Source organism: Thermobia domestica, chromosome 7 (assembly GCF_964235325.1).
Source record: "Thermobia domestica chromosome 7, izTheDome1.hap1.1, whole genome shotgun sequence".
In the NCBI taxonomy this organism is placed as follows: Eukaryota; Metazoa; Arthropoda; class Insecta; order Zygentoma; family Lepismatidae; genus Thermobia; species Thermobia domestica.
The window spans coordinates 706,850-731,890 of record NC_137460.1 but is presented as its reverse complement, the minus strand read 5'-3'; the positions used below and the strand labels follow the sequence as shown (position 1 = coordinate 731,890).

At 36.0% G+C, this 25,041-nt stretch overlaps 3 protein-coding genes across 4 annotated transcripts in view; 1 reads left to right on the top strand and 2 right to left on the bottom strand.

The window, feature by feature from the left end:
* Window positions 1-9,983, top strand: part of mRRF1 (mitochondrial ribosome recycling factor 1) — a 47,347-nt gene extending 37,364 nt beyond the window's left edge. For both annotated transcript variants that reach the window (XM_081764041.1, XM_081764042.1), the window contains exons 5-7: window positions 346-502; window positions 5,058-5,158; window positions 9,635-9,983. In XM_081764041.1, coding sequence (XP_081620167.1) covers window positions 346-502; window positions 5,058-5,141 — 241 coding nt within the window. In that variant the 3' untranslated portion in view covers window positions 5,142-5,158; window positions 9,635-9,983. The remainder of the gene's footprint in view (window positions 1-345; window positions 503-5,057; window positions 5,159-9,634) is intronic.
* Window positions 9,984-14,044: 4,061 nt separating this feature from the next.
* Window positions 14,045-14,671, bottom strand: LOC145688815 (uncharacterized). The gene has a single exon (XM_081762988.1). The coding sequence runs from the start codon at window positions 14,669-14,671 to the stop codon at window positions 14,045-14,047; it is 627 nt and encodes a 208-aa protein (XP_081619114.1).
* A 9,653-nt stretch (window positions 14,672-24,324) lies between these two features.
* Window positions 24,325-25,041, bottom strand: part of LOC145689826 (uncharacterized) — a 34,235-nt gene continuing 33,518 nt past the window's right edge. The window contains exon 3 of the mRNA XM_081764040.1: window positions 24,325-24,444. Within this exon, the coding sequence (XP_081620166.1) occupies window positions 24,422-24,444 (23 nt within the window). The 3' untranslated portion in view covers window positions 24,325-24,421. The remainder of the gene's footprint in view (window positions 24,445-25,041) is intronic.

Genomic DNA, 25,041 nt, shown 5'->3' with positions numbered 1-25,041 from the left:
AGAGACAGACGCTCACAAATGTAAGGAGCCAGATGGAATTAAAAAAAGGAATAAATCCAGAAAAAGTGTGAGTAGCCCGGGGCCAAAGTCCGAGAGGCGAATCATATGTACATATAGTAAGAAAGTAAGCCTATACTGTATTTATAAATGTATTTAAAATAAAAAGAGACCATTGGACGGCTATAGAGACGTGGACGCCGATTTTTTTTTCTAAACCTAGCCGTAAATGGTAGTGTTCGCAGCTCAGGAAAAATTTACTAATATTATTTAGTAATGGAAATTCAGGGAAATGAATGTAATTTCTGTTCTTCTATTGGTGATGCTGATTTTCTGGTTTTGTTTTAGTGTTACGAAGGAGCATCGAGAGAATTTATCGAAAAACGCCAAAGCCTTATTTATAAAGTGCAGGGATAACGTTAAGGATATACAAAATAAATACATCAAGACATTGAAGAAAAAAGAAGACATTTCTGCTGACTTAAATTTTAGATTACAAGAACAGGTCAGTAGTTTGCTATTTTAACAGTTGTTTTCTTTTTCCTTAAAGGAAGATATATGTTGTCTAAAATATACATTATTATCATAAGAATTGAAGTATTTTAAGTAATACTTCAAGTTTTTGTTATATCGCAGTTGCTATTATAACATATATATATATACAGGATGTGATTGAAAAGTACCGGAACTTTTCCCACCGCGCAGCTCCCTGGCGTTCGAAAATTGTGAGGGGTGGGGGAAAATGTGCGCGGGACCTTCCTCTTTCAAGCGGAACTTGCCCAGTGCGCTGCGAGCAGCGGTTGAGAAAGCATCGCTGTCCGCGCGAACGTCGTTTTGGTCGTCGGTCACTTTTTTTGAGCACCGAAAATGGAGTCAAAGATTGACCAACGCTACGCCATCAAGTTCACCGAGGGGTCGTACTCGTAGCACCATATTTCATCACCACTGATCACACTGTCTAATAACTCTTCGTCGGCTTCCACACAATCCAGCACTTCACGACTCATTTTCACTCGCAGTTCTTTTTGCTCCTCGGTCAACACCTTGGGGACCAGTTTGGCGCACACCTTCCGCATGTTTAATACTTCAGTCACAATTTTTTGCACTGCATAGTATGTCAAATTAAGTTCTTCGCTGATCTTCCGGAGGGTTGTCCGACGGTCCAGGTTCAGGTATTCGCGAACTCGGTCGAAGTTTTCATCGGTTTTCGACGTCGACGGCCTCCCAGAGCGTGGTTCGTCATCGGCGTCCTCCCGGCCTTCCCTGAAGGCCTTGTGCCATTCAAAGATCCGAGTACAGGACATCACATCTCCCCCAAAGGCTTCCTTGAGCAGATCCTAGGTCTCGGTGAACGTCTTTTTAAGTTTGACACAAAACTTGATGGCGTAGCGTTGGTCAATCTTTGACTCCATTTTCGGCGCTCAAAAAACGTGACCGACGACCAAAACGACGTTCGCGCGGACAGCGATGCTTTCTCAACCGCTGCTTGCAGCGCACTGGGCCAAGTTCCGCGTGAAAGAGGAAGGTCCCGCGCACATTTCCCCCACCCCTCACATTTTTCGAACGCCAGGGAGCCGCGCGGCGGGAAAAGTTCCGGTACTTTTCAATCACACACTGTATTAGTCCTAAGTTCGTTATATTATAATTTCTGGAACTAATTAAAACGTAGTTTCCTCACTAAATATTCAATAATAACACTCAGGATAAAATATATTTAAACTGATGTATTTTCCGAAGATTTTCTGTATTTACCTTTTCATTTTTCACAAAATTACTTCTTTATAATTGAAAATACATCCACTATTTTACGTATTCTATACGTATTATAACAGAACTGTCTAGAAAAACATGTTTATACATGTCTGGCCACAAAATTTACTAAGTTAAATGTTTAGGTCTGGCCATAAAGTAAAATGATATCATAGGATATGGACTATTGTCCATATCAACATTACCGTTATAGTGTCCAGAGATTTTTTTTTAATTCCATGATTTTTTTAAACGTTTATTTATTTTGCTCTTGTCTTTCTCGGGTTTGTTTCAATTCACTAAATACCCCTAACTCGTCTCCCTTCCCATCAAAACAAGGGTCACTGAGTGCAGATTTAATGAAGCGGAAAGAAAACAACAGCAGATGAGAAAATACCTCAAGGGATTCTTAGATGTAAGTGCTAACAGCGATGTCCATCTGCTTTATCTTTCTTGTGACCTGTTTGAAAATAAAATTAGCAGTATAGGCAAAACAAACCGAACATTAAAGATTTTTCGCTTCACTTTCTGATTGTAAATGGGTAAGGAGCAGATAATCTGTTTCTTTACGAGGATACTATTAAATTATTACGACATAATTATCATTGTTGACAGCGATCTGTCTTGTAGATTTTATAGTTCGGAACTTTTTGATAGTAGATACACTGTGTTCAGACAAGATGAGAATTTTGAATTGCTTGGAAACTCGAGAGGCAAGGGGTATTACTGATGGTATGTAAAAGTCATAGAATATTTTATGTTAACTCTTGGGATATTGCTTTTGAATGCATTTTTACAAACCTTGTTCCAAATACTTTTTATATATCACCTGATTCTAATGTATAAATTATTTCTATCAATTCTTTGCGTCTAGTTTTCCAGCAGGAAGCACTATTCTTTGTGTGGGAGACTAATCTTTCAGAGATAATTTCAGAATTTTCCTTTATGAATTCATCAGGCGTATGCAAAAATCTTTTCCACTTCATTAATTTGTTTGGTTTAAATTGGATTAACAATATACAGAATGAGAATGGTCGCTCATTGGATTTAATATTGAAAGAGGATAATGCCTATTTTGTTTCTGAAGTTAGACATTATCCTACATTGATTGTATCTGAATCAACCATTAATAAGATATTAAGTGCAAAACAATTTACAGAAATAAAGTCTAACTGAATTAATAAAGTCTAACTGGGAGTGCCTCAAATACATGGATAATACCACTTCATATTGTTAAACATCCGTTTCGTAATATTATAAATATGTCACTAAAAGCAAGTGTTTTCGGACAAATATAAAGAAGCTATAATTTATCCAATCCCAGATTTAGTGATGCTAAGAAATAGAGAATTTTAGACCTATCATTATTTTATCAACATTTGCAAAGCAGTTTGAGCAAGTAATATTCAAAAGGATATTAAGACATGTGAAACTCATTGTGTCAGTATACCAACATCGCTTTTTAAAGAATAAATCAATAATCACTAATTTAGCCATCATTACAGATTTTATTGCAAATGAGTTGGGAGAGGGGGTCAAATGGATGTGATCCACGCTGACTTCTTAAAAGCCTTTAATTTGGTAGATCACGGTGTATTGCTTCAAGAACTAACCACTTTTATTCTGCATACATTTTTATGCAATTCCAGAATATTACTTGCACTTCCGAGCTTTAGAAACCTATTATCCTATGTTGAGTTTCTTTTAAATATTTCGATAGACCTAACACCGGACTTCCCGATTTAGTATCCCTACTATATTCCTTCACACGGAGCTTGAGGTTTCTTTTAGTCTTTCCTATGTAGCTCTTATGACAACTGCATTTTATTTTATAGATACCTGATTTCTCATTGGGATTTGTTAATAGCTCTTAAATTAGGAGATGTTCTTCTCTATAGTTTTGGGGGTCTTCAGAATCGTACGGAAACCACGCTGTGTAAAGATAATCTTAACGCTGTTGTCAGTCTAGGGAAAAGAGGTAGTCCCGACCAATTTGGGTAATTAATTTCGGGTTCACATCTATCGAAAGGAAATTCCTTCTAACCTGGTTATACCAATTTATTAATAATGGAACTGGATACTGTCAAGCTTCAATAAACGACCAACGTCAACCTGTAAATCTGATTCCAATTGGATGAGTCGAGTGGCATGTAAAATGAAATTCTTCCAAATGTTAGCTTTAGTCTTTGCAGAATGAGCGGATTTATAATGAATAAATTATAAAGACTCATTGCAACTAAAATCTTCTACAAAATTAGTGGGAATTTGCTGTCAAAACATTAACCAGCAAAGGAATGCGCTGTAACAGCGGTACACTGTAGCGAAGTCAGCATGACTGCTTGTGGCACAACTAATTTACACATCACTTTTCTCCAACCTTTATAGTCACAGCGAGTCCAATCTTGCAATTTCAAACTTTTAAAATGCGTTAGTATTGTTACCTGAAAGCTATTCTAGAGCGTTTCAGAGGATTTGCGAATAAACTAGGTCATGCACTCTTTGCAAAGTTAGCTAGGTAGAGGGTGTTGTAGACAAGAGTCGTTTGTACATAGCCCGTTACAGGAAATCATAAAATAACTATTAACGGCACAGAATATGACCAACCACTGCAATTTGCCGGTCGACGCGTGGCCACTCCTATTATATACAGCCACTCACAGCTTCACATTAATCCTCCACATTGGAAACAGTGTAGCCAATACTCAAAATTAACCTACATCTTTTGGATCTATAGAAAATTCCCTCTATTGAGGCTTATGTTAAATTTTGATTATTTTTTTTTATATAATACTGAAACATTACTGTGATTTTTCGTCTGATAGTTTATTATATAATCCCGTTGTTTATCGTCTGTTCTAGTTTAGTTTCGATTCTGTAGTAGTCCTGATGAAATGCGATTCATAAATAGATTTTTGAATAGGCAAAGAAGTCTTATGCAATATTTCAATTTTGTTTATAGTGTAACACACAAAGGGTGAAAAAGAGAATGACTGGACCAAGACTCGAATCCGGGATCTCCATCATACCATACCGATCAGTCTGCTTCCTAGAACAGCCACACGTACTCTCACTCCTGAAGTCTCGTTTATAGTGTGCTTAATTTCCATTGAATGTTTATATAAACCTGACACAGCTGAATAGTTTTCTTTGATGTAAGTTTCATGTATTTTTAAATTTAGTTTCAATGTATCTCTTTGTCGTACCAACACACGTAAGTTGATATTGACTCATGTATCCTAGTATATCTATAATATCCAGGTAAACAATATCCTGCTATTATATTGTTTCAATGAAAGCTTTTTTCGTTTCAGGTGATTGCAATGGCTAACGAACATATAAGCCAAGCAGAGAAGATATTGGAAGCCAAACAAAAAGAACTTACTGGCAAAGACTGAGCAATCGTTCTTTCAGTGTAAGGAAAATTTTAAGCTCTTGTTTCCTACCTAGCTCTTTGTTGTTCAGTTCTGTTTGCTGAAAGCGTTCAACATTGCTGTGTGCTTTCTTCAGTCGGAGTGAAGATAAAGGAGAACGGATTGTTATTGAGACTTTTTTGTAGCATAAGAAACTGAATTGTGTCACTCACGTCTGTATGTAAATAAAAATATAGTTTTATTATTAATAGAATCACATTTATAATATTGTAATGTTAATTACGTCCGTTACTCCGCACGATAACTAGAGCGTTTATCTCGGCCAAGTTTGTTGATGTACGCAATCCTTTAAGATCATAGGTAACGGTGACTTTAACAGTGGCTATCCATATCCCGTTTTCCATTATTGAAACAAAAGTGTATATTGTAGAATGCTAGAAGTTACACATTGTGCCGTTAGATGGCAATAAACGTCCTCCAGCGACTGACATCTATCGGACAAAATAGAAACTTCTGGTGCCTGATCCTTTTCACTGTCTACCAGAGTTTATAATTATTATATAATTTCGGCTTATAATAATATAAATTGATAATTATTTTGGAAGGAGAACTTCGTATTCTTGTTTCCCCGCCAAGTGAGTTTTAAAAGCAACCATCTTTGCTAAGAAAAACAGAAAAGATCCAACGAATGTTAAATATCCCACATATTCGAAAAATATTCCTATCCTTCGTGAAAACAAAAGACGGATCTTATGATAAATGCTAGTGATGATTTCAGGTAGTGGGTCGGGACAGTGGCGGATCTAGCCCCCCCCCCCCTTCTTCCCTAGTCTTTTACTGACAAAGATAATTGAAACTATAATTTAGATATATTTGAAAGTTTATATTAAGCGTTGCCTTTTATTCTTTATGGGGAAATTTTTGAAACATTAGGTATAGTTTCAGTTGTAGCTTTTCTGTTATGCAATCTGCAAAACTATACTTGAGATCCACAATGTCATTATCCAACCTAGCCATAATTATCCATCGGGAAACAATTAAGCTGGAAACTTCTGCAGGACCCATTGTAGTCTGGGTTCTGGGTGGCGTCTCCAGTTTCTACCTTCTAGATCCGCCACTGGCCCGGAGGGAGATCTCTCGGAGTCGTATCTCAGATCGTGCTCAATGTGAATTAGGTGGACAAACACCGTGCTCGTGGGTTTTCTCGGGGTTCTCCCGTTTCCTCCCACTTTCTTCATTCCACCATTTCACTCATCTCTCATCATCACAGTCTCCTTTAGCCTAACCGGCATAACTGTGGGACGTAAAACTCAAAGATTTCATTTCATTTTCAATGTGAATTAGCAGTATTCTCGCAGTACTACCTTCATTTCCGTGTATTTAAGATGGATGGAAATGTCTTCTATCAATATGTTAAAAAAAAAAAAAAAAAAAAAAAAAAAAAAAAAAAAAAAAAAAAAAAAAAAAACTGGACACAGATATCTTTGCAGTTTCCAGGGGAGGAATAAGAGAAGGCTGAGGCTGATATTGCCTATTTACCGTTTCAAAGAAGTTTATGTTAACGTCAGATCAAGAACAGTTACCCCTCACATTGGAGTTTATTCCTTCAGGTCGCGTTACACAAGGCCAAGGGAATTTCAAATAACTTCGTTCACAATACTGCTAATATATTTCTGAGCAGTAAGTGAAATTTGTCTAAAATATGACGAAAAATAAGCTTTTATCACTTTGGGCCTGATTTATTACGTAAAGCGAAAATGAATGACTGGACAGGGACTCGAACACGGGATCTTCCGCAATCCGTGCCAACGCGTTAATCACTACACTACTCAGTTCGCTTCCCAAAACAGCCACATACACTCTTACTCCTGAAGTCGAGGTTCTCCACTCAGACCACATGTCTTGTACCATACAGCCTAGTTGTTGTGCTTGTACAATCCAGTGTCCATATATTAATAACATCTTTTGACGGTTGAAATTATACAGGGTGTCTACTAAAATTGCAAAATCAAATTTCGTGACTTTTTCGTGGCCTATTCTTTACCGACTCATAAAATTTCCTAACATTTTCAAGAGCGAATTTGCGTGCGAATTAGGTCCAATTTTCATCCATGCGATAGAAACGTACTTTACTTGTGATTTGGTAGCGTCTAAAGCCGGCCATAGACATTTCTGGTGGTGAATTTTGACGTTTTACAGAACAAAACGTTCCAATCTGTACTTACATTTGTAGTTAAAAAAACATCGTGACCCAAAAGCTAAATTTCGTGACTTTTTCGTGACTTTCATGACCGTTTTCTGATTTCGTGACATTCGTGACCGATAGACACCCTGTTATATGAAATCACGTATGAATATGAAATTACAACCATCAAACCAAATTACAACTCAATATATGGACACTGGATTGTCCAAGCACATCAACTAGGCTGTGGTATAAGCCATGTGGTCTGAGTGGAGAGCACCAACATCAGGAGTGAGTGTATGGCTATTCTGGGAAGCAGACTGGGTAGCGTAGTGGTTAACACATCGGCATCGTATGCCGAAGATCTCAGATTCGAGTCTCGGTTCAGTAATTCAGTTTTTCACTCTTTGTATGTTATTGAATTCGCATCTACAGAAAATCTGATGTGTAAAAATTTCGGTTCTTCTTTCATTAATATATATGCATTTATATGACCAATAAAAATCGTATTTTCGTGTTCGCAAGAATCAGGAATGCTTCTGTATTTAATTAAGCATGTAAAATGATGCCAAAATGAAAATGTAACATGTGAGAAATCCGAAGCTTACTTATCATTTAATGACAAAAAAGGCAACTGACTTACCTGGTGAGAAAACGAAAGAACTTTTTTAAAAAATTATTCCTTTAGATCAGTGATGACCAAATGTAAATGGAATATGTTGATAAATTGCTATCGTTGTATCTTGCTTGTTTCTCCTTTAACTTTCCAGGACCCCAAATATGGATCTTTTCCTAGCTCGCGGTTCATTATAAATGATCCATCTCTCTTAGAGATCAACTCAAAGGTATACACTTTTGCTCCTCCAAATTCTTATAGATCGTTCCACAAATTTATTTTAAACGTCGAATTTTTCAGCATTTTTCAAGACTTAGGAAGAAATAGTATATTGATAGGAAGAGGGAGTGTAGAAATTAAATATTTTTTTTTCAACGACCTATAAGAATTTGATGGAGCAAAACTAGGAATCTTTGAGTTTATTGGCCATTACCAGTTTAGATGTTTAGGTGTATTCAGTTAGTCATTCTAATAAGTTTTTCAAATAAGAAACTGTTTTCCATCGCTTTCACATCTGAGTGAAGAAATCACACGTAAATGTTGTTTCAGCCAATTAAAACAACAGAAAGGTAACCAGATATGTATGTCTTTATTAGGAGTTCAAAAGTTAAGTGTTTATTGCTAAAATTATAACAATGGAAGCTACTGTATAATCCATATACTCTATTCCTACCAAATACCATTTGTTACCTGAGTCTTAACAATGCTGACGTCAGCGAAAATTCGACGTTTAATACAACTTTTTAAATTATTTATAAGAGTTTGGAGGAGCAAAAGTGACCACCTCTAAGTTTGTTATAACCAAGAAAGCCTTCCTAAATCTTGCGATAGATCTTAACCAAAATACGGGAATATGGGTGTTAGGAGATATTAAATTTAATCATAACAATGAACCCAAACATAAAGCACATGTTGCAAGAAACTTCCCGCAAGTGACTGAATTTCAATTTTCATAAATGATTGAAACATCGCCTTACAGACATGATCTTCACTTCCTTTCGATCAAGTATAGTGTGTACGGTATATATATATATGGTACGAGTGTGAAGTCTCAAGCTAATCTTAAAAACACGGGACAATATTGCCTTTCACTATATAAAAACTTACAAGAAACATGCCTAAACGTCGGAAGCATGCCATTGATTCCTTTGTTTCAACGTCCCTTGTCAGTATCCAGGATGAGTGAGACATGGGCCTACAGTTTAACGTGGGATCAGTATCTCACCGAATCGAATCTAGTCTCCGGTGCTTAAAACATATTCTGACATCATAAAGGAAGGATTCTCTAGAATGTGCTGCCGTACCAGGTTCATAAGGTCCTGTCACGAGAGATGGTTGCCAACTCTAAAACTCAGCAGCTAGTTCCCATATTTCCAGACCCCCCTTGGTCACAACACACATGGATTTCAAGAAATTGTGTGCCAGGTGGGTGTCGAAACAACTCACACTGGTTCAACTCCAAAGTAGCTAACTTTTATGACATTGGAATACAAAAGTTGGTACTCTGGTATGACAAGTGTGTAATCCGGTGGTAAATATGTTGAAAAGTAGTGCTATGTCTGTGGCTATAAATAAATATTGTGAGGTCAGTGTCTTTTGCTGTTTACTGCTCTAGGGAAACTTACTTTCTGGATACGCCTCACATTATGTAAAACTTGTGTCTTAAGAGTGAAATGTCTTTAGTTCTTGTGCCTAAAACTGTTCTTTTGTTTGTAGGCGGGAAGATGATTGTCTACGATACTTAGTGGAAGCAAGGAGCCAGGATTATGTTTTCCACGGTCTTCCGTGAAGAATGTTCAGTTGATAGCGAACAATTAAACCACCATAATAAATGTAAATAAATGAGTGTATCATTAAACTAATCAGTCGACATCCTCTACAGGTTTTGTTCCTCAAATACAGCTCATTCAGTATGTAACAATCGTCTACATTATAAACTATAATGAAATTATAGATGATTTGAGAATTACTTTCTAGTGCCGTGATTGTATAATGATGTTCAAAACAGCAGAAAACATGTTTTGATTTAATTTACAAAATTAAAACTCTGTTTCTGGGTTTTTAAGTAACGTTGTTTTATTTCCAATCTCTTAACGCCGTAACTTCTTTAAAATTCTGAATCGCCGTTATGTCATGGTCAGGTGTTGATTTTGAATTGTTACTTACATGTTCCTAGAGTACGGAAGGTATAATTTCGTTAGCTTCCCGCGAAAAATTGCAGTGACGTTTATGCGGAGTTGCCAGCGTGGTTGCTCGTGGCTCGCTGAGCACAAAAGACGGTTTCCACATTTCTTTTTTCTTTCCCGTCTTATTTAAGGGAAAAAAAAAAAACTATATTGCAGATTCGACCACTTAATTTGGCATAATTACGTTTGAAAGAGTAGTCAATTTCCAATTATCAGTTCAAAGCAGAATAAAATAATAGTAACAATAATAATAATTATAATGTAATAACTTCATACACTGACAAAGCCATGTGAAATTTTAATGAATGAGTGTATGTTTTCTTTTCTGACTCCACCAATGTTCCCATTGTCCTTTGTCTCTCGTGATGTTAATTTTATTTATTTTATTAACTTACTGAGTTGTGCTTTGTAGGTATAGAGAAGTAAGACAATGGACATGATACATATACACGATACAATCATAGTAAAATATGAGGAAAAAAGGTGTTTTCTCGCGCAAAGTGCTGATTCACAAGCGATGGGTTGGGATCGAACCCAGGATATTTTTCACAAGAAAGTGTACCGTAAACTGAGCCTTTTCCTCCAGTGCCAAAATAAAAAATAATAATTACCTGTTATGACAGACTCTGCGCACCATCGCAAACTCGGACATTAACACTGTGCGCGAAAATAAACTGAATGACCTTGGAAAAGTAAATTAGGCAAATCTGAAGGATGGTGATTGGCTATCCTCTTAACAAACCCCCAGTGACGAGCAGGTCCAAGCGCGGGAAGACAACGACGTTCTATCTTCTGCACTTAAGTTAAAATGTGTTTTGCGGCCTCGTTTTACTCATAAGATAACGTGCTATCGTTTACATATAAAAATACCTTCTCTTCAACTCATATTAGCTACAAAAATTATTGTCCTTCGTTTGTAAAACTTTTTTTTTTTTTAATCTTTATACCTGGTGACTGTACTACAATGAAACTTTGGCAGATGTACAGCATAGGACAGGTAGTATTTTTTGAGGTAGTCTCTACAGCGATGCCTAATTACTTTTTAAAAATCCCAAATTGCTTCCCTATTTATTGATCACTTACGTATATATCATTCAAAAGCTTTATTTATTTATTCATAATAGATTTCAGATAGATACAGCACTAGGCCATTTTACACTGAAACATTTTAACATTTTAGATAACATAATAATTGAGTAACAATTTGATCTCAAGATGGTATGGCACAGCAGCAACATTACAAAAATAACTTATTTATAGACGATCTGAACGTGTGCTCATTTGAAAAAAAGTCTACAGTTTCTGGTAACTGATTATAAGTACTGACAATTCGGTTTAGAAGGGACGTATGGACAATATTAACTTCTGCCGCTCGAGAGTAAAGGAGATCACTAGATCGTGTTGTTCTAGCGGGTACGCGAAAATTGATCTGACTTAACTGTTCACATGATATGTGGCCACTTACAATTTTATGCAAAAATATTAGGTCAGAAATTTTGTTTCTCACTAGGGGATGTTTGATATTGAGGGATTTTAAAACGTCATTTTTTGGAAGTGTTCGGAGGTGAGGTATAGGAAATTCCAAAACATGTGAGCCTTCTCTCACACCACTACCAAAAGGGCAACTCACCCCTTGTTAGGACGATGGTTGGTGGTTGTTGCCAGATGTCCGATGTCATTAGGTAAAAGAAGAAACAAGAAAGAAAAAAGGAAGGAAAACAAGTGAAAAATAAAGACATAATGTTATTACTTTTTGTGATATTCATATTCATATTTATTTGCCTGTTCATAGCTTACAAATGAGGACAATCCTCAATTAAGCATTACAGTTCAGATATGATTTACATTCTCTATATATTATCAGTAAGATAAGTTTCCACAGAGTAATAGCTTTTTTCTAACAATAATTCTAACAGAGTATTTCTGAATATCCGTTTTTCGTTAATATCCTTATACTTTGTTGGTAATTTGTTATATAATTTTATACAATTCATATACACAGTTTTGCTAAAATTTGCATAATTCTGTTGGATAATATACATATTACAATTCTGCCTAGTATTGTATGAATGAATCGTATTAGCTAAAGTAAATAAATCCTTGTGCTCGATTACATACATAATTGTGCGATATATATATAAACTAGGTAATGTCAATAATTTATATTTTTTAAAAATATTTTTACATGAGGATCGTTCAGGCATACTAAACATTATTCTAACAATTTTTTTCTGTATTCGGAATGTACTAGCACTTATTCTCGAATTCCCCCAAAATATAGCACCATAGTTTATTATTGAAAAAACTTTGCTATAGTATAAGGACATGACAGCTTCCTTGCACAAACTACCTTGCAACCTACGGAATGCAAAGCAGAGTGAACTGAGTTTAGTATTAATGTATTCAACATGAGTATTCCATGTTAAATCTTCATTAACATATACTCCTAGAAATTTAATAGATGGTGTTTGACATAATTCTACAGTGTCTACAGTTATTGGTACAAGTTCATTTCTTTAGCCCGGGAATCGAAATTTGACAATGTTAGTTTTTCCTACATTCATAGTTAATTTATTTATGTTTAACCAACTAATAATTTTTGTTAGCGTTTTTGTAGTGAGCCTTTCTGCTTCATTTACTGAGTCTCCACTGACAAGAACATTTATGTCATCAGCATACAATGTTGACTTCACACAGCCTAGACTGTTAACCAAATCATTAATATATACAACAAACAAAAGAGGTCCCAATATTGATCCTTGTGGTACTCCTTTTGTTACTTTCATTAAAGATGATTTAAACATTTTTCTTCTGCCATTTACCTCTTTACAGATGCCAACAGTTTGACTACGTTCAGATAAATACGACTTTATCCAATTGTTTGCCACACCTCTGATGCCATAAGAATACAATTTTTCTAGCAAAATACCATGGTCTATAGAATCGAACGCCTTAGATAAATCAACAAAAATACCAATTACATGCTTTCCTTTATTTATATCCATTGCTACATCAGAGATGAAATTAAAGATTGCAGTGTTGGTTGACTTCTGGCTTTGAAACCCGTGTTGACTTGTGGATATTATATTATTTAAAAGGAAAAAGTTATTTAGTCGCGCTTTCATTGCTAACTCAAATATTTTTAACATAGCATTATTATTATTATTATTATTAGTATTACTATTATTATTTGAAAGACAAAATATTTCATAGAAAGTAGCACAGTCGGTTTAATTATACCTTAATGATGCCTTTAAGAACGTTACCTATAAAGGAGAACTTAGCATTTTAAAATAATTAATTGTCATAGCCAAGAATGCATTCTCTTTTAATTGAAAGAGCAAAATTGTGGAGGGAGGCACAAGGAAATCTAGATTGATTTTGTATAGATAGAAATTAGCACTGGCTGCCACGTTAAATAGCGTCCTATTATTTGGGATGTAAATTAGTATGGGTACTCTTAACCTTTTTTTCTGGGGGTGGGTAATCCTTTACTACTTATTTTGGCTGTAACGGGAAATTTGGGGAATGATTGCACCCAAGCACTTGAAGGATGGGTACCACTGTTATTAGTATTAGTGACTGAAAGTTACTACAAACTCCCTGGAGATACAGCCTATGAATGTGTATGGCCAGCTAGACAACTTTTAGTGGGTGATGTCAGTACATGACTTCCATCGCCTTTATTTCTGGATCTCTAGACCAGGCTCACCATCCTTTAATGAAAAAAAAAGCCCTCCACTTATCTCAAAATGTGAAGTGAATAACGAAAACTGTGCCTGAAAATCAGTCAGAACCATGAATATGATAAGCGTGTGCAATAGTAATTTTACTGTTACTACTATTGTCGTTACTACTTTTACTACTACTAACAATAATAATAATATTTCAACATTAATATGTGTATGATCAAAATGTAGTAAACTCTTACCTTTCTTGTTTATGAGCTATCATCATCACTCTCATCATCTGAAGAATCTGTTACTTGTACACAGATTTCAATCCTTTCATCAAAAATAGATTGAAAGTTTTCGTAACTTCCTTCAATGCTTTCTATATGTTTGATATAATTTATCCACTTTTCGGGCGTCACATGATTGCACGACTCCTTAAGAAGTAGTATTACTTCCCCCACTGGTCGTTTCCTTAAATTTTGAGACGAAACCCTACCCTTCAGTTTTGAACACACCATTTCGATGGGGTTGAGGACGCAATGGTAAGGTAGTAAACGTAGCACAATATGCCCATATTTTCCAGCTAATTCGTCCACCGCATATTTCTTTTTTCTATCAGTAACAGAAGTGTTCTCTTCTATAACTTCAAGGAGAACGGGAATTATAGAAACAGGATTAGGAATGGGGATATTATGCAAGGTCATATAGTTAAAAATTTGACTTTTCTTCCAGGAAGAGGTTGGTTTTGGGTTGAGAACACGACTGTGATACGGGGCATTGTCCATAACAATTACACATGGTGTCTCAAGGCGTTTCAATAATTTATCCTCAAACCAATTCTCAAAGATACCTGCATTCATGCTACTATGGTAATCTGCTGCAACATCAGCCATTAGTGTGTTATTAGAAGCGCATCGTCAATAAAACCTGAACGCCCCCCGCAATGTAGAATAACAATTGTATCACCTTTATTCCCAGGACTCGTTACAGCACAATTGTCCGAATCGTCGGTCCAGTTCTTCAACCGACAAGAGTTACTATCAAACCACGTTTCGTCGAGGTACACATCTGCATAACCCTGAGCACGAAGATTATTGATACTATGCAGGTATTTATATCACCATGCAATTACATGTGGTGATTCACTACGAATACATTTTTTCACCGAGGTTTTTATATTTAAAACCCATACTTCGTAGCATGCGATAAACTGTGGTGCGTTGGTATGGAAACTTATATTCGGTGTCAGCTGTCTTAAGTCTCATTGCTTCAATTAGCGCTTCCGTTGTGGGAGACGCCTTCCTTATAAAATTCAAAAACTGTGCGTCGTAATAAATCACGAGTGAAATCGTCAATTTTATCGAATTGAAGCTTTTGTTTTACAACTTTCTTTTTCGTTGGTGTCGAATAGTTTTTCACATCAATTTTCCCACAAATTACTTTCATAGTACTAATGCTAACACCAGTCGCCTGCGTTAATAACTTAAATAAGTTTTTGAAAGTTAAGACACCACCATTATCAATTACACTTCGTAAAAAAAAATTCACATTTTTCACTAACATTACTGTTTGCTTACGCAACTTAGCTCCCCTCCCAACTACAACATTATCTTCTTTCGTCGTAGTTCTTGGCGAAGAAGGCCCGGGCTCCGGATTTTCGTCCAAATATTGCTCATTACGAGTGTTATTGTTTAACAAAGGTCGGAAAAACATTGACATTGTAGCGAATTATAACCGAACACACTAACACAGAGTGATTCAAGACTGAAAGAAATCTTGAGAAAAGGGGACATTTGACAATCTCTTTTTCTGTTTCTAACCGAGGGTCGCCTCTTGTTTTCTTAGATTTATGGCCAGTTGACAAGGGTCAGAGCCATATGGGTGATCTGTGAATTCCTGGAACCAGGGATCTCTTGATCTGAAACCATGTATACTCGGTAGGATAGAATGGCTAAAAAGAAATTAATTACGGAATTTAATTTTCTTAAAGGAGTAGGGCAGGCCATAGACCAGATAGGAGAACAGTACTCAATAGTGGGAGCAATATATAACTTACAGAACAAGCTTAAGGAATTAGGATTTTTTATGACAGTGAAGCGATAAAGGAGTCCCAGTTTTCTCATAGCAGTACAAGATATTGTGCTTATATGATCCGCAAAAGTAAGCTTACTGTCAATGATAACACCAAGATCTCTGAAAGAGGAGGTAGGATTTATGTTCTTATGACCAATTTTGTACATGTGGTGTATAGTTTATATATATATATATATATATATATATATATATATATATATATATATATATAAATCGTAAGAGAAGCACATTTTTTGATGTTTAAGCTAAGTTTCCAAGAGTTACACCAGTTGAAAAGAATTGAAGCATCATGTTGAAGAGCAAGCGCATCGTACTCGGGTTGAACTTGCCTTGTAGAGTTTACAATCATCAGCGAATAGAAGAATATTGGTAGAGCTGTTTGTGAACAATGAAGGCCATGTAAAATCTTATTTTAAAAACAAGATTATACATTACTTCCTTCCATACAAGATTATACGAACCTTACTTCCAAGCCATGAATGTAAGATAATTATGGTACAAGCAAGTTTCCTAAAGTTTTTTTTCTTATAATTACTTTTCACTAATTTTCGTCTTTTAATTGTCTTCATACCTACTACCTGCATTTCTCTCTCTCTCACTCTATAGCCTATGGAACTTGAAGATCAATGCTGGATTCATAAAAGCTCTCCACTGGCTTCTATCCTTAGCCAACTGAATACAGTTTCTACTTTGGATTCCTATTTCTGTGAAGAATATCCTCCATCTGCGCCTAGGTCTTCCTAATGGTCGTTTTCCGATTGGGCTTCCACTTAAAACTTTGAAAGCGTTTCTACTTTCTTCCTTCCTAGCTACATGACCTGCCCACCTGAGCCTCCTAGACATGATAACCGTAACAATGTTGGGTAACCATATAAATTATGTAGTTCCCCGTTATGAAGTTTCCGCCATTCCTCATACTTTTGGTTCTGAATATTCATCTCGGGATTTTGTTTTTAGTCTTTCAGTTACGTTCTTCCCTCAAAATAAGCGACCGTGTTTCGAAACCATACAGCATAATAGGCATAATTATCGTTATTTATATATTTCAATATTCAAATGTTTCGACAGAATTCGCGAAGACAAGAAGTTTGGACTAAATAATAACACAAATTCCTTGCTTTCAGTACCGTAGTTTAATTTCTTAGTGGTTCTTGTTTGATCTATTCATGATCCTCCTAGATATTTCCAACTTGTTGAAAGTGTTACGTAATATGTTAACGTATTCATAATTACACTGAGGGCTAATTTCCATATATATTCATTTTTCTCTGCATTTACCTGTTCTTGTAGGCATTTAATAAAACCTTTGCATTTCTTTCTGAACAAGACATTCAGAAAAATTCACAAAAGCCTCGGACAAGGACTGATAACTTGGCACGACCTTAGCAAAAGAAAATGGACATGAGATTTGGAACATGGAATATTAGAAGTCTTTATAGGGCAGGCGCGTTAAAATCCGTAACGAGTGAGTTAGAGAAATACAGGATGGACCTAATAGGAGTTCAGGAAGTTAGATGGGAAGGAAATGGATCTGTGAATTCCGGAAATTTTACGTTCTTTTACGGGGAAGGAAACAAAAATCACCAGTTAGGAACAGGGTTTTTCGTTCACAAACGAATATTACCAACAATTAAACGGGTTGAATTTGTTACTGACACTTTCTTTTATTACTCTTAAGGGACGGTGGTGTGATATTATTGTTCTAAATGTACATGCCCCAACTGAAGATAAGGGTGACGATATAAAAGATAGTTTTTACGAAGAAATGGAACGGATATTTGACCAACTCCCGTGATACCATATGAAAATTCTATTAGGGGATTTCAATGCGAAGGTAGGACGGCGGATATTTACAAACCGATCATAGGGAACGAAGTCTGCATGAGGAAAGTAATGACAACGATGTTAGACTCGTGAACTTTGCAACATCCAAAAACCTAATCGTGAAGAGTACAAAATTCCCACATCGCGACGTTCATAAATACACTTGGACATCACCAGACGGAAAAACACATAATCAAATTGATCACGTTTTAGTAGATAGAAGGCAATCTAGCATAATTGATGTCCGGTCGTTTAGAGGGGCTGATTGTGATACTGATCATTACCTGGTAGTAGCGATAATACGAGAGAGATTATCGTTCAATAAAGGCAATATTCAATGTCCGAAAACAGAGAGATTTAATTTAAAGAAATTAGAAGAGAGCCAGGTAAGAGAGGAATATCAAATTGAAGTTTCGAATAGATTCTCGGTTTTAGAAGACTTGGAGTGCACTAGTGTTGAGGATACTTGGATTGAAATTAGAGATAGCATTAAAAGTTCAGCAATAGAAAAATTGGGACACGCGGAAATACGTAGGAACAAGCCATGGTTCGACCAAGAATGCCTTAATCTAGCAGAAAAGAGAAAACGGGCAAAATTTCGCTGGTTACAAAATCCAAATGAAATAACTACACAAAATTTCGCAGACATCAGGCGGGAAACTTCCAAAACTTTTAGAACAAAGAAACGCGATTTTTTGAAAGCCAAAATTAAGGAACTCGAAGATAATAGTAAAAATAAAAATATTTAGGACATGTATAAGGGGATCAGCGAATTTAAGAAAGGCTATCAACCTCGTGCTTATATATTAAAGAAAGCTGACGGTACAGTTCTTACTGATACGGATAGCGTCTTAAATAGATGGAAAGATTTCTTTGACGATTTGCTGAACACGCAGCCAAAAACTAATGTGCGTGGAGAAGAGGAGATACAGCAGAACCGTATATTCCAGAACCCAACCGAATAGAAGTATAAGCAGCTATAAAGAAATTAAACACAAATCTCCGGGTGTAGATAAAATTCCGGCTGGGTTAATTTTAACGGGAGGCGAAAAATTGTGGAACAAGATACACAAACTCATTCTCCTTATATGAAACACGGAAGAATTGCCACAAGAGTGGAAAGAATCAATCATTGTTCCAATTCACAAGAAGGCGACAAAACTGACTGTAATAATTATCGAGGCATTTCTCTTCTGTCAACATCCTATAAAATCCTTTCAAATATTCTATTAGCAAGATTGACCCCGTACGCAGATGAAATTATTGGAGATTATCAGTGCGGATCTAGACGAAAACGATCAACTATCGACCAAATATTTACCATTCGACAAATTCTCGAAAAATAGTGGGAATACAATACCCCGGTACGTCAATTATTTATTGATTTTAGAAAGGCGTACGACTCAGTTAGGAGAGAAACATTATACAACGTTCTTACAGAACTTGGAATACCGAGAAAGCTAATTAGATTAAGATATGTTTAAATGAATCCCTAAGTAAAGTCCGGGTAGGAAATTTTTGTCCACGAGCTTTCACGTCGAAAATGGCCTGAAACAAGGAGATGCGTTGTCGCCATTATTATTTAACTTTGTGCTGGAATACGCCATAAGGAAAATCAAAGATAGCAACCAGGGCCTAGAGTTGAACGGTATTCACCAGGTTATGGCATATGCTGATGATGTAAATTTAATAGGGGATGATACGAGAACAATAGAAAGAAATGCAGAGATCTTATTAAACGCTTGCATGGACATGGGTTTAGTAGTAAATGCAGAGAAAACTAAATACATGGAAGTGCGTCGGGACCGTAATACAGCAAATTATGGATGCCTTAAAATATTAAATAATACTTTTGATAAAGTGGATACTTTCAAATATTTAGGATTAATATTAACAGACGAAAATCATATTCACGAAGAAATTAAATGTCGACTAAAAGCAGGGAATTCGTGTTACTATTCGGTTCAAAATCTCTTGTCGCGAATTCTGTCGAAGAATTTGAAGCTTAAAATATATAAAACTATAATCATGCCTGTTGTTTTGTATGGTTGCGAAACATGGTCGCTTACTCTGAGGGAAGAACATAGACTGAAAGTATTTGAGAACAAGATCCTGAGAAGAATATTCGGACCCAAGAGGAACTGGAATGGGGAATGGCGGAAACTTCATAACGAGGAACTACATAATTTATATGGTTTACCCAACATTGTTAGGGTCATCAAGTCTAGGAGGCTTAGGTGGGCAGGTCATGTAGCTAGAATGGAAGAAAGTAGAAACGCTTTCAAAGTCTTCACTGGAAGACCCATCGGAAAACGAAAATTAGGAAGACCTAGGCGCAGACGGGAGGACAATATTAAGATGGATCTCGCAGAGATAGGAATACAAAGTAGAAATTGGATCCAATTAGCTAAGGATAGAAGTCAGTGGAGAGCTTTTGTGAACGCGGCATTGAACCTCCGGGTTCCATAGGCCATAGAGTGAGTGAGTGAGTTAGTTTGCATTTCTTTCTATTGATTTCATATCATCCCCTATCAAATTTAAATCATCTGCGTAAGATTATAACGTATTTTATTATTATTATTATTATTTAAAGATGTCTTGTGGAGATGCCCCACTACGGATGAATAATAATAATAATTGCATCCGTAAGAAATGCAGTAGTTCGAAAGAATTAGGGTAGAGCAGGAACTTTTTAAGTGCAGGTCGACAATTTTTTCTTTTTTTTTAAGTGTGAATTTAAGGCGCTTAAGAATGTATATAAAAAAAACAATTCTCACGTGAGTCCGAAACTAAAAAATTGTAATATATCACATCATTCCGTAGTTTCATAGCGATTTGAAAGGTGGTGTAGTAGGGGGAATGACGTTGGTTTGTGTTCGGCATAAACATCAAAGTTGCAGCTACGTCCAAACCACTTTTTCATTTTATTGTTACTGGTTTGGTAATTACCTACATTTTGTTATAACAATTTGTTCATCAACTGTTAAGTATTATTCCTTCGGCTCAAGATAGAAACGTTTACGTTAACATTTGCACCGAAGGTTTAATCTTATCTATATTGTCCTTTCAGAAAACAGTCGTTTAATCACTGTTGTGTCCCAATTTACCATTCTGTCTTGTGGTATGATTAACTGACGTACAGCATCGTGCTCCTTGATTGCTCGATTCACCGTAATTGAGTTGAAAATATGACTTATGTAGCCCCGGAATGTACAATCTAAAAATTTATTCGTTTTATAAATTCTAATCACCAAAAATATTTTAAGTATTGTATCGTTTTTGACACTTATTACATTTCTATCAGTGCGTCTTATCCCAAGAACTTCGTATCATTTTGGCTCTCTAGCAGACTCCCAGTTTTCAACGTTACATTATTTCAATCAATAACAGCAACATAGTTTGGATTTTGATCCACCGATTTTATATACAGTGGTGGGCAAACCTTCTTAGAAGGAAACCAAAGAAAGTACTGCAGGCGGACTAATATAATTTATTAGGAGCAACAATGGCAGTCACTGACTTCATTTATTAGACCAGGAATCGTCGCAGGCCAAACAGGACTTTTGGGGGGACAAGTTTGTCCTGCGGGGCTCATCCTCTGAGTATAATGAAATATGTCAATCGATTCCATATGAAGTGTTAATTCTTCATTTGAATCTGGTGACAAAACTTGAAAATAATTTGCATCCTCTAATCTGCTAATCACCAAACAGATCTAACAATTTGTTCTTTTATCGGAATCTGGCAGTAATGAACAAAGAATCTAAAATAGCTTAGCATTGTTTCTGCAATGATCGGCGTACGTATTTCACTATTACAATACATAATGTAACATACAACACAATTTTCCACATGGAGACTAAAGAGAACCTGTGAGTGTATATCGTGATACACATGGCGCACACTGACTTTAATCTACAAATATTGAAATGACTTGTTCCAGGAACTATAATTCACATGCTTAGTCACTAACATTCGTACAGGTACCGTATTTTTCATGTGTCACCACAAAAGGAACAACACTTTTCAGCAATGAATAGCAATAAACATACATTTTTTTTTTTTTAATATATTGCTAGGAGACAACACAGGTTTGAAATATGCCATTAAATGATCTTGTGATTAAGAAAAAGACTACAACTGCCTTTTGCACTAAAGACCAAGTGGACTTGGCTATAACTGCTGTACTTGCACAACCTAGCATCTCTACTAAGATGCTCTAGACTAGTTTTTTCACATTAGTGAAAATTTTGCGGAAATCAAACAATAACAATTTTTTTTCTGCGTAATTACTAAACTTCCAAACTATGTTATGGGAAGTCTTCGAGAACATCATCTGTCTACAGCCTGTCTATTTCAACTGTGCCTCTGCTGGCGCTGCTGTCAATGTGTGTTTTCCCTCGAAAGAGAAGGGACAAGTTGCTTTGGTCGAAATGCTTCAGTAGTTGAATGTGGACAGGGTAGCTACATTGGCGGGCTTCCCTGTGCCCGTCTTGTTAGCCATTCTAAGTAGCCTATGATCGCCAACACCAAACTAATGAATGACAAATTGGCAACACAGTCGAAGTCATTCACTTCTTTCTCAAAGCAAGGAGATGGCTTTCTCCGTAAGAGGGTGAGGCCGAAGTGTGTATCTCATATTTTCCGAGGGCACACTTGAAGTATAAAGGCTCTACCGACAGGATGAGAGCAAAGACGTTAAGAAATAAAGAGAAAAAGTTTTCTAGTGCGGATTCAGTGTTCCAGCAATTGTTTCCATTCCCGTCATTATCTCTTGATTCCAACCACGAGTATTAAATGATTTACTCAGTTGAATTTTGGACTTCTTACCACTGGCGTCCCTTTACCCTGATTAGCTTTTTAAATCTGGGGGGTGGGATCGGATGAATCAAAATCCTCTTTCCGACAAAAGCTATATATACAAAGTGGTATAGTTTCTTTAAATACACTTGACTAAAATCTGGGCGGGACGCGTCCCCCGATCCTCTGCTAACGACGTCCATGTTTCTACGAAATTACACAGAAAAAAATTACATTTTGCAATTTTTTAAATGAAAGTTCTCACCACCTTTCATTAAAGCGTATGACAGTTGAATTTACATTTGTATAGGTCTTTTTCCACCTCCGACACTCTAAAGCAGTGGTATGCGATAACTTCTTAGGTATTTAAAATAACACAGTTCCATTAAACTTATACCGTGATTCTTTTATAAGGATAGCTTAAACCTGAGGATACACGCTTTTATGGAAAAGTACTGGTTAGCATACGTGAAAAAACATTGAGTACCACTGCTCTAAATAATCCAATTCTTGAATAAATGCAAAGCTACAAATCCTGTAGTTCAAATACCCACTCAATTCTAACTTAATTATAATAGGAAATTTGCAATGACGTACGTTTAAATACTGTACTAATAATGCAATTACCCATTGTTGAGATGATTTCGAGTTTAATGTCCCTTTCAGCAGCGAGGCTATATGAGACAGGACCTACCGACTAACGTGGAATCCGAACATGAGCTGCCGTCGGGAATCGAACCCGGATCTCCCACGTCAAAGGCGCGTACACTAACCGCTTAGCCACGAACGAGCTGAACTATCCATTATTGTTAGGACATATGATAGCATCTGTACTGAAGTACAATGGAACTAACGTTCGCTACCGATAGCAGTGACACCATGCGCCGTAGCTGTAAGACTTGTTTCTACCGGAGTCAATGGCGACATTCTTATTACTTTGTTGCTTCTATACAGGGTGTTTTGAAACAACACCTAGAATGTTTGGTGATTCCTGACACCAAGATAAGACAAAAAGTATAAACTAACCTGGGTGCACAAATACTTCCTTTCGGAGTTATAGGTTGCGGAAAACATGAAAATAATAATAATAATAATAATAATAATAATAATAATAATAATAATAATAATAATAATAATAACTTCAAAGGTGCATAGCTCCAAAACTATGGGACTTACCGTAGTCGGGTCAAGACTTCACTCAGGAACGAATTTGTGTGCTATACAAAAATCCATGTTTCAGAATTCTAAGGTACTCACCCAACAATTCTTATAGAGGGAGTTTGGCTACGAGCATTTAATTGGAAGTACTCACCAACTACCTGTATAAAAATTGTGGAAATACCGCAGGATTCTGAAACATGGATATTTGGATAGGGCACATAGTAATTTGTAAGTCAAGTCTTGACTCGACTAAAGTAAGCAAAATAGTTTTGGAGCTATGGTTTTTTAAAGTTCATTTTTTCATGTTTTTGGCAGCCTATAACTGCGAAAGCAAGCATTTATGCACCTAGGTTGGTCTATACTTTTTGTCTTATCTTGGTGTCAGGAATCACCTTCCACACATTGTTGGTGTTATTTTGAATAACCCTGTATAAATAGTATAAATAGAGGATTCAACTGATTAATCTTTACATCGTATCTTCTATAGGTGCAAATATAATGGAAATTCCAAGTGAAAAGTCGGCGCAGTGGTACTTTTTCATTTTTTTGTATTTTCATCAAATCCTTTCTTTTGTTTCTTTCCATCATGTCTAAATCTTACCAATTTCTTAAGATATGTTTACATACGGCTTGAAATAAAGACGGGTGTAAATCACATTTCAACCACTCATAATTACATAATAGTTTATTATTAGAAAATAAATAATCTGTTATACATTTGTTTTAAGTTCATAGCAAACGAAATATATACAAAGCTTTCTCTTTTAGTCTGTAGATGTTGACAAACCTGAAATAAAGAAAAAAAATTAAAGTGAAATTTCATATTTAAATCTGGAAGATATTCACATGTAAATAATAATAATAATAATCACTTTCATTTCGGATGAAATCTTTAATCTAGTTCTTTATCATAGTTCTACTGTTCTACAGAAAATAATAAAATAAGTTCAGTTGACATGTGCGGGATCAAATCTGTTTACGAACAAGTTTTATGAACAGGATATATTATAATCATGCTCGACCCTAGACATAGGAGCTAAATACACGCTTCTAATTGGTTGGAGTTATCCGCTTTTCGCCACATAGTATACATATAGCACAAATCAAACGCCAGAAGTTGTCGGTACCCGTTGCTGAGCTGACTAGTAATGAAAATCTTTTATGACGTGGGTTCAAACCCGAACCAACGGAAGTTTTTTTTTTAAATTAATTTTCCTAACACTTTTATCATTAAAATACGATGAAAATTATATTCATTTGCCCTTGTACACAATATATAATGCATAAGTTGTACTTTTTTCCACCATTTACCTGGAGATTTCTCATAGCCCTTATAAACAATGACGTTATAAAGCAACAAAAATAAGAAGTGGGGTTGTAGGGG

What these genes read in the sequence shown, in the direction of transcription:
- LOC145688815 (XM_081762988.1), bottom strand. Translation starts at nt 14,671, where the DNA reads ATGGCTGATGTTGCAGCAGATTACCATAGTAGCATGAATGCAGGTATC.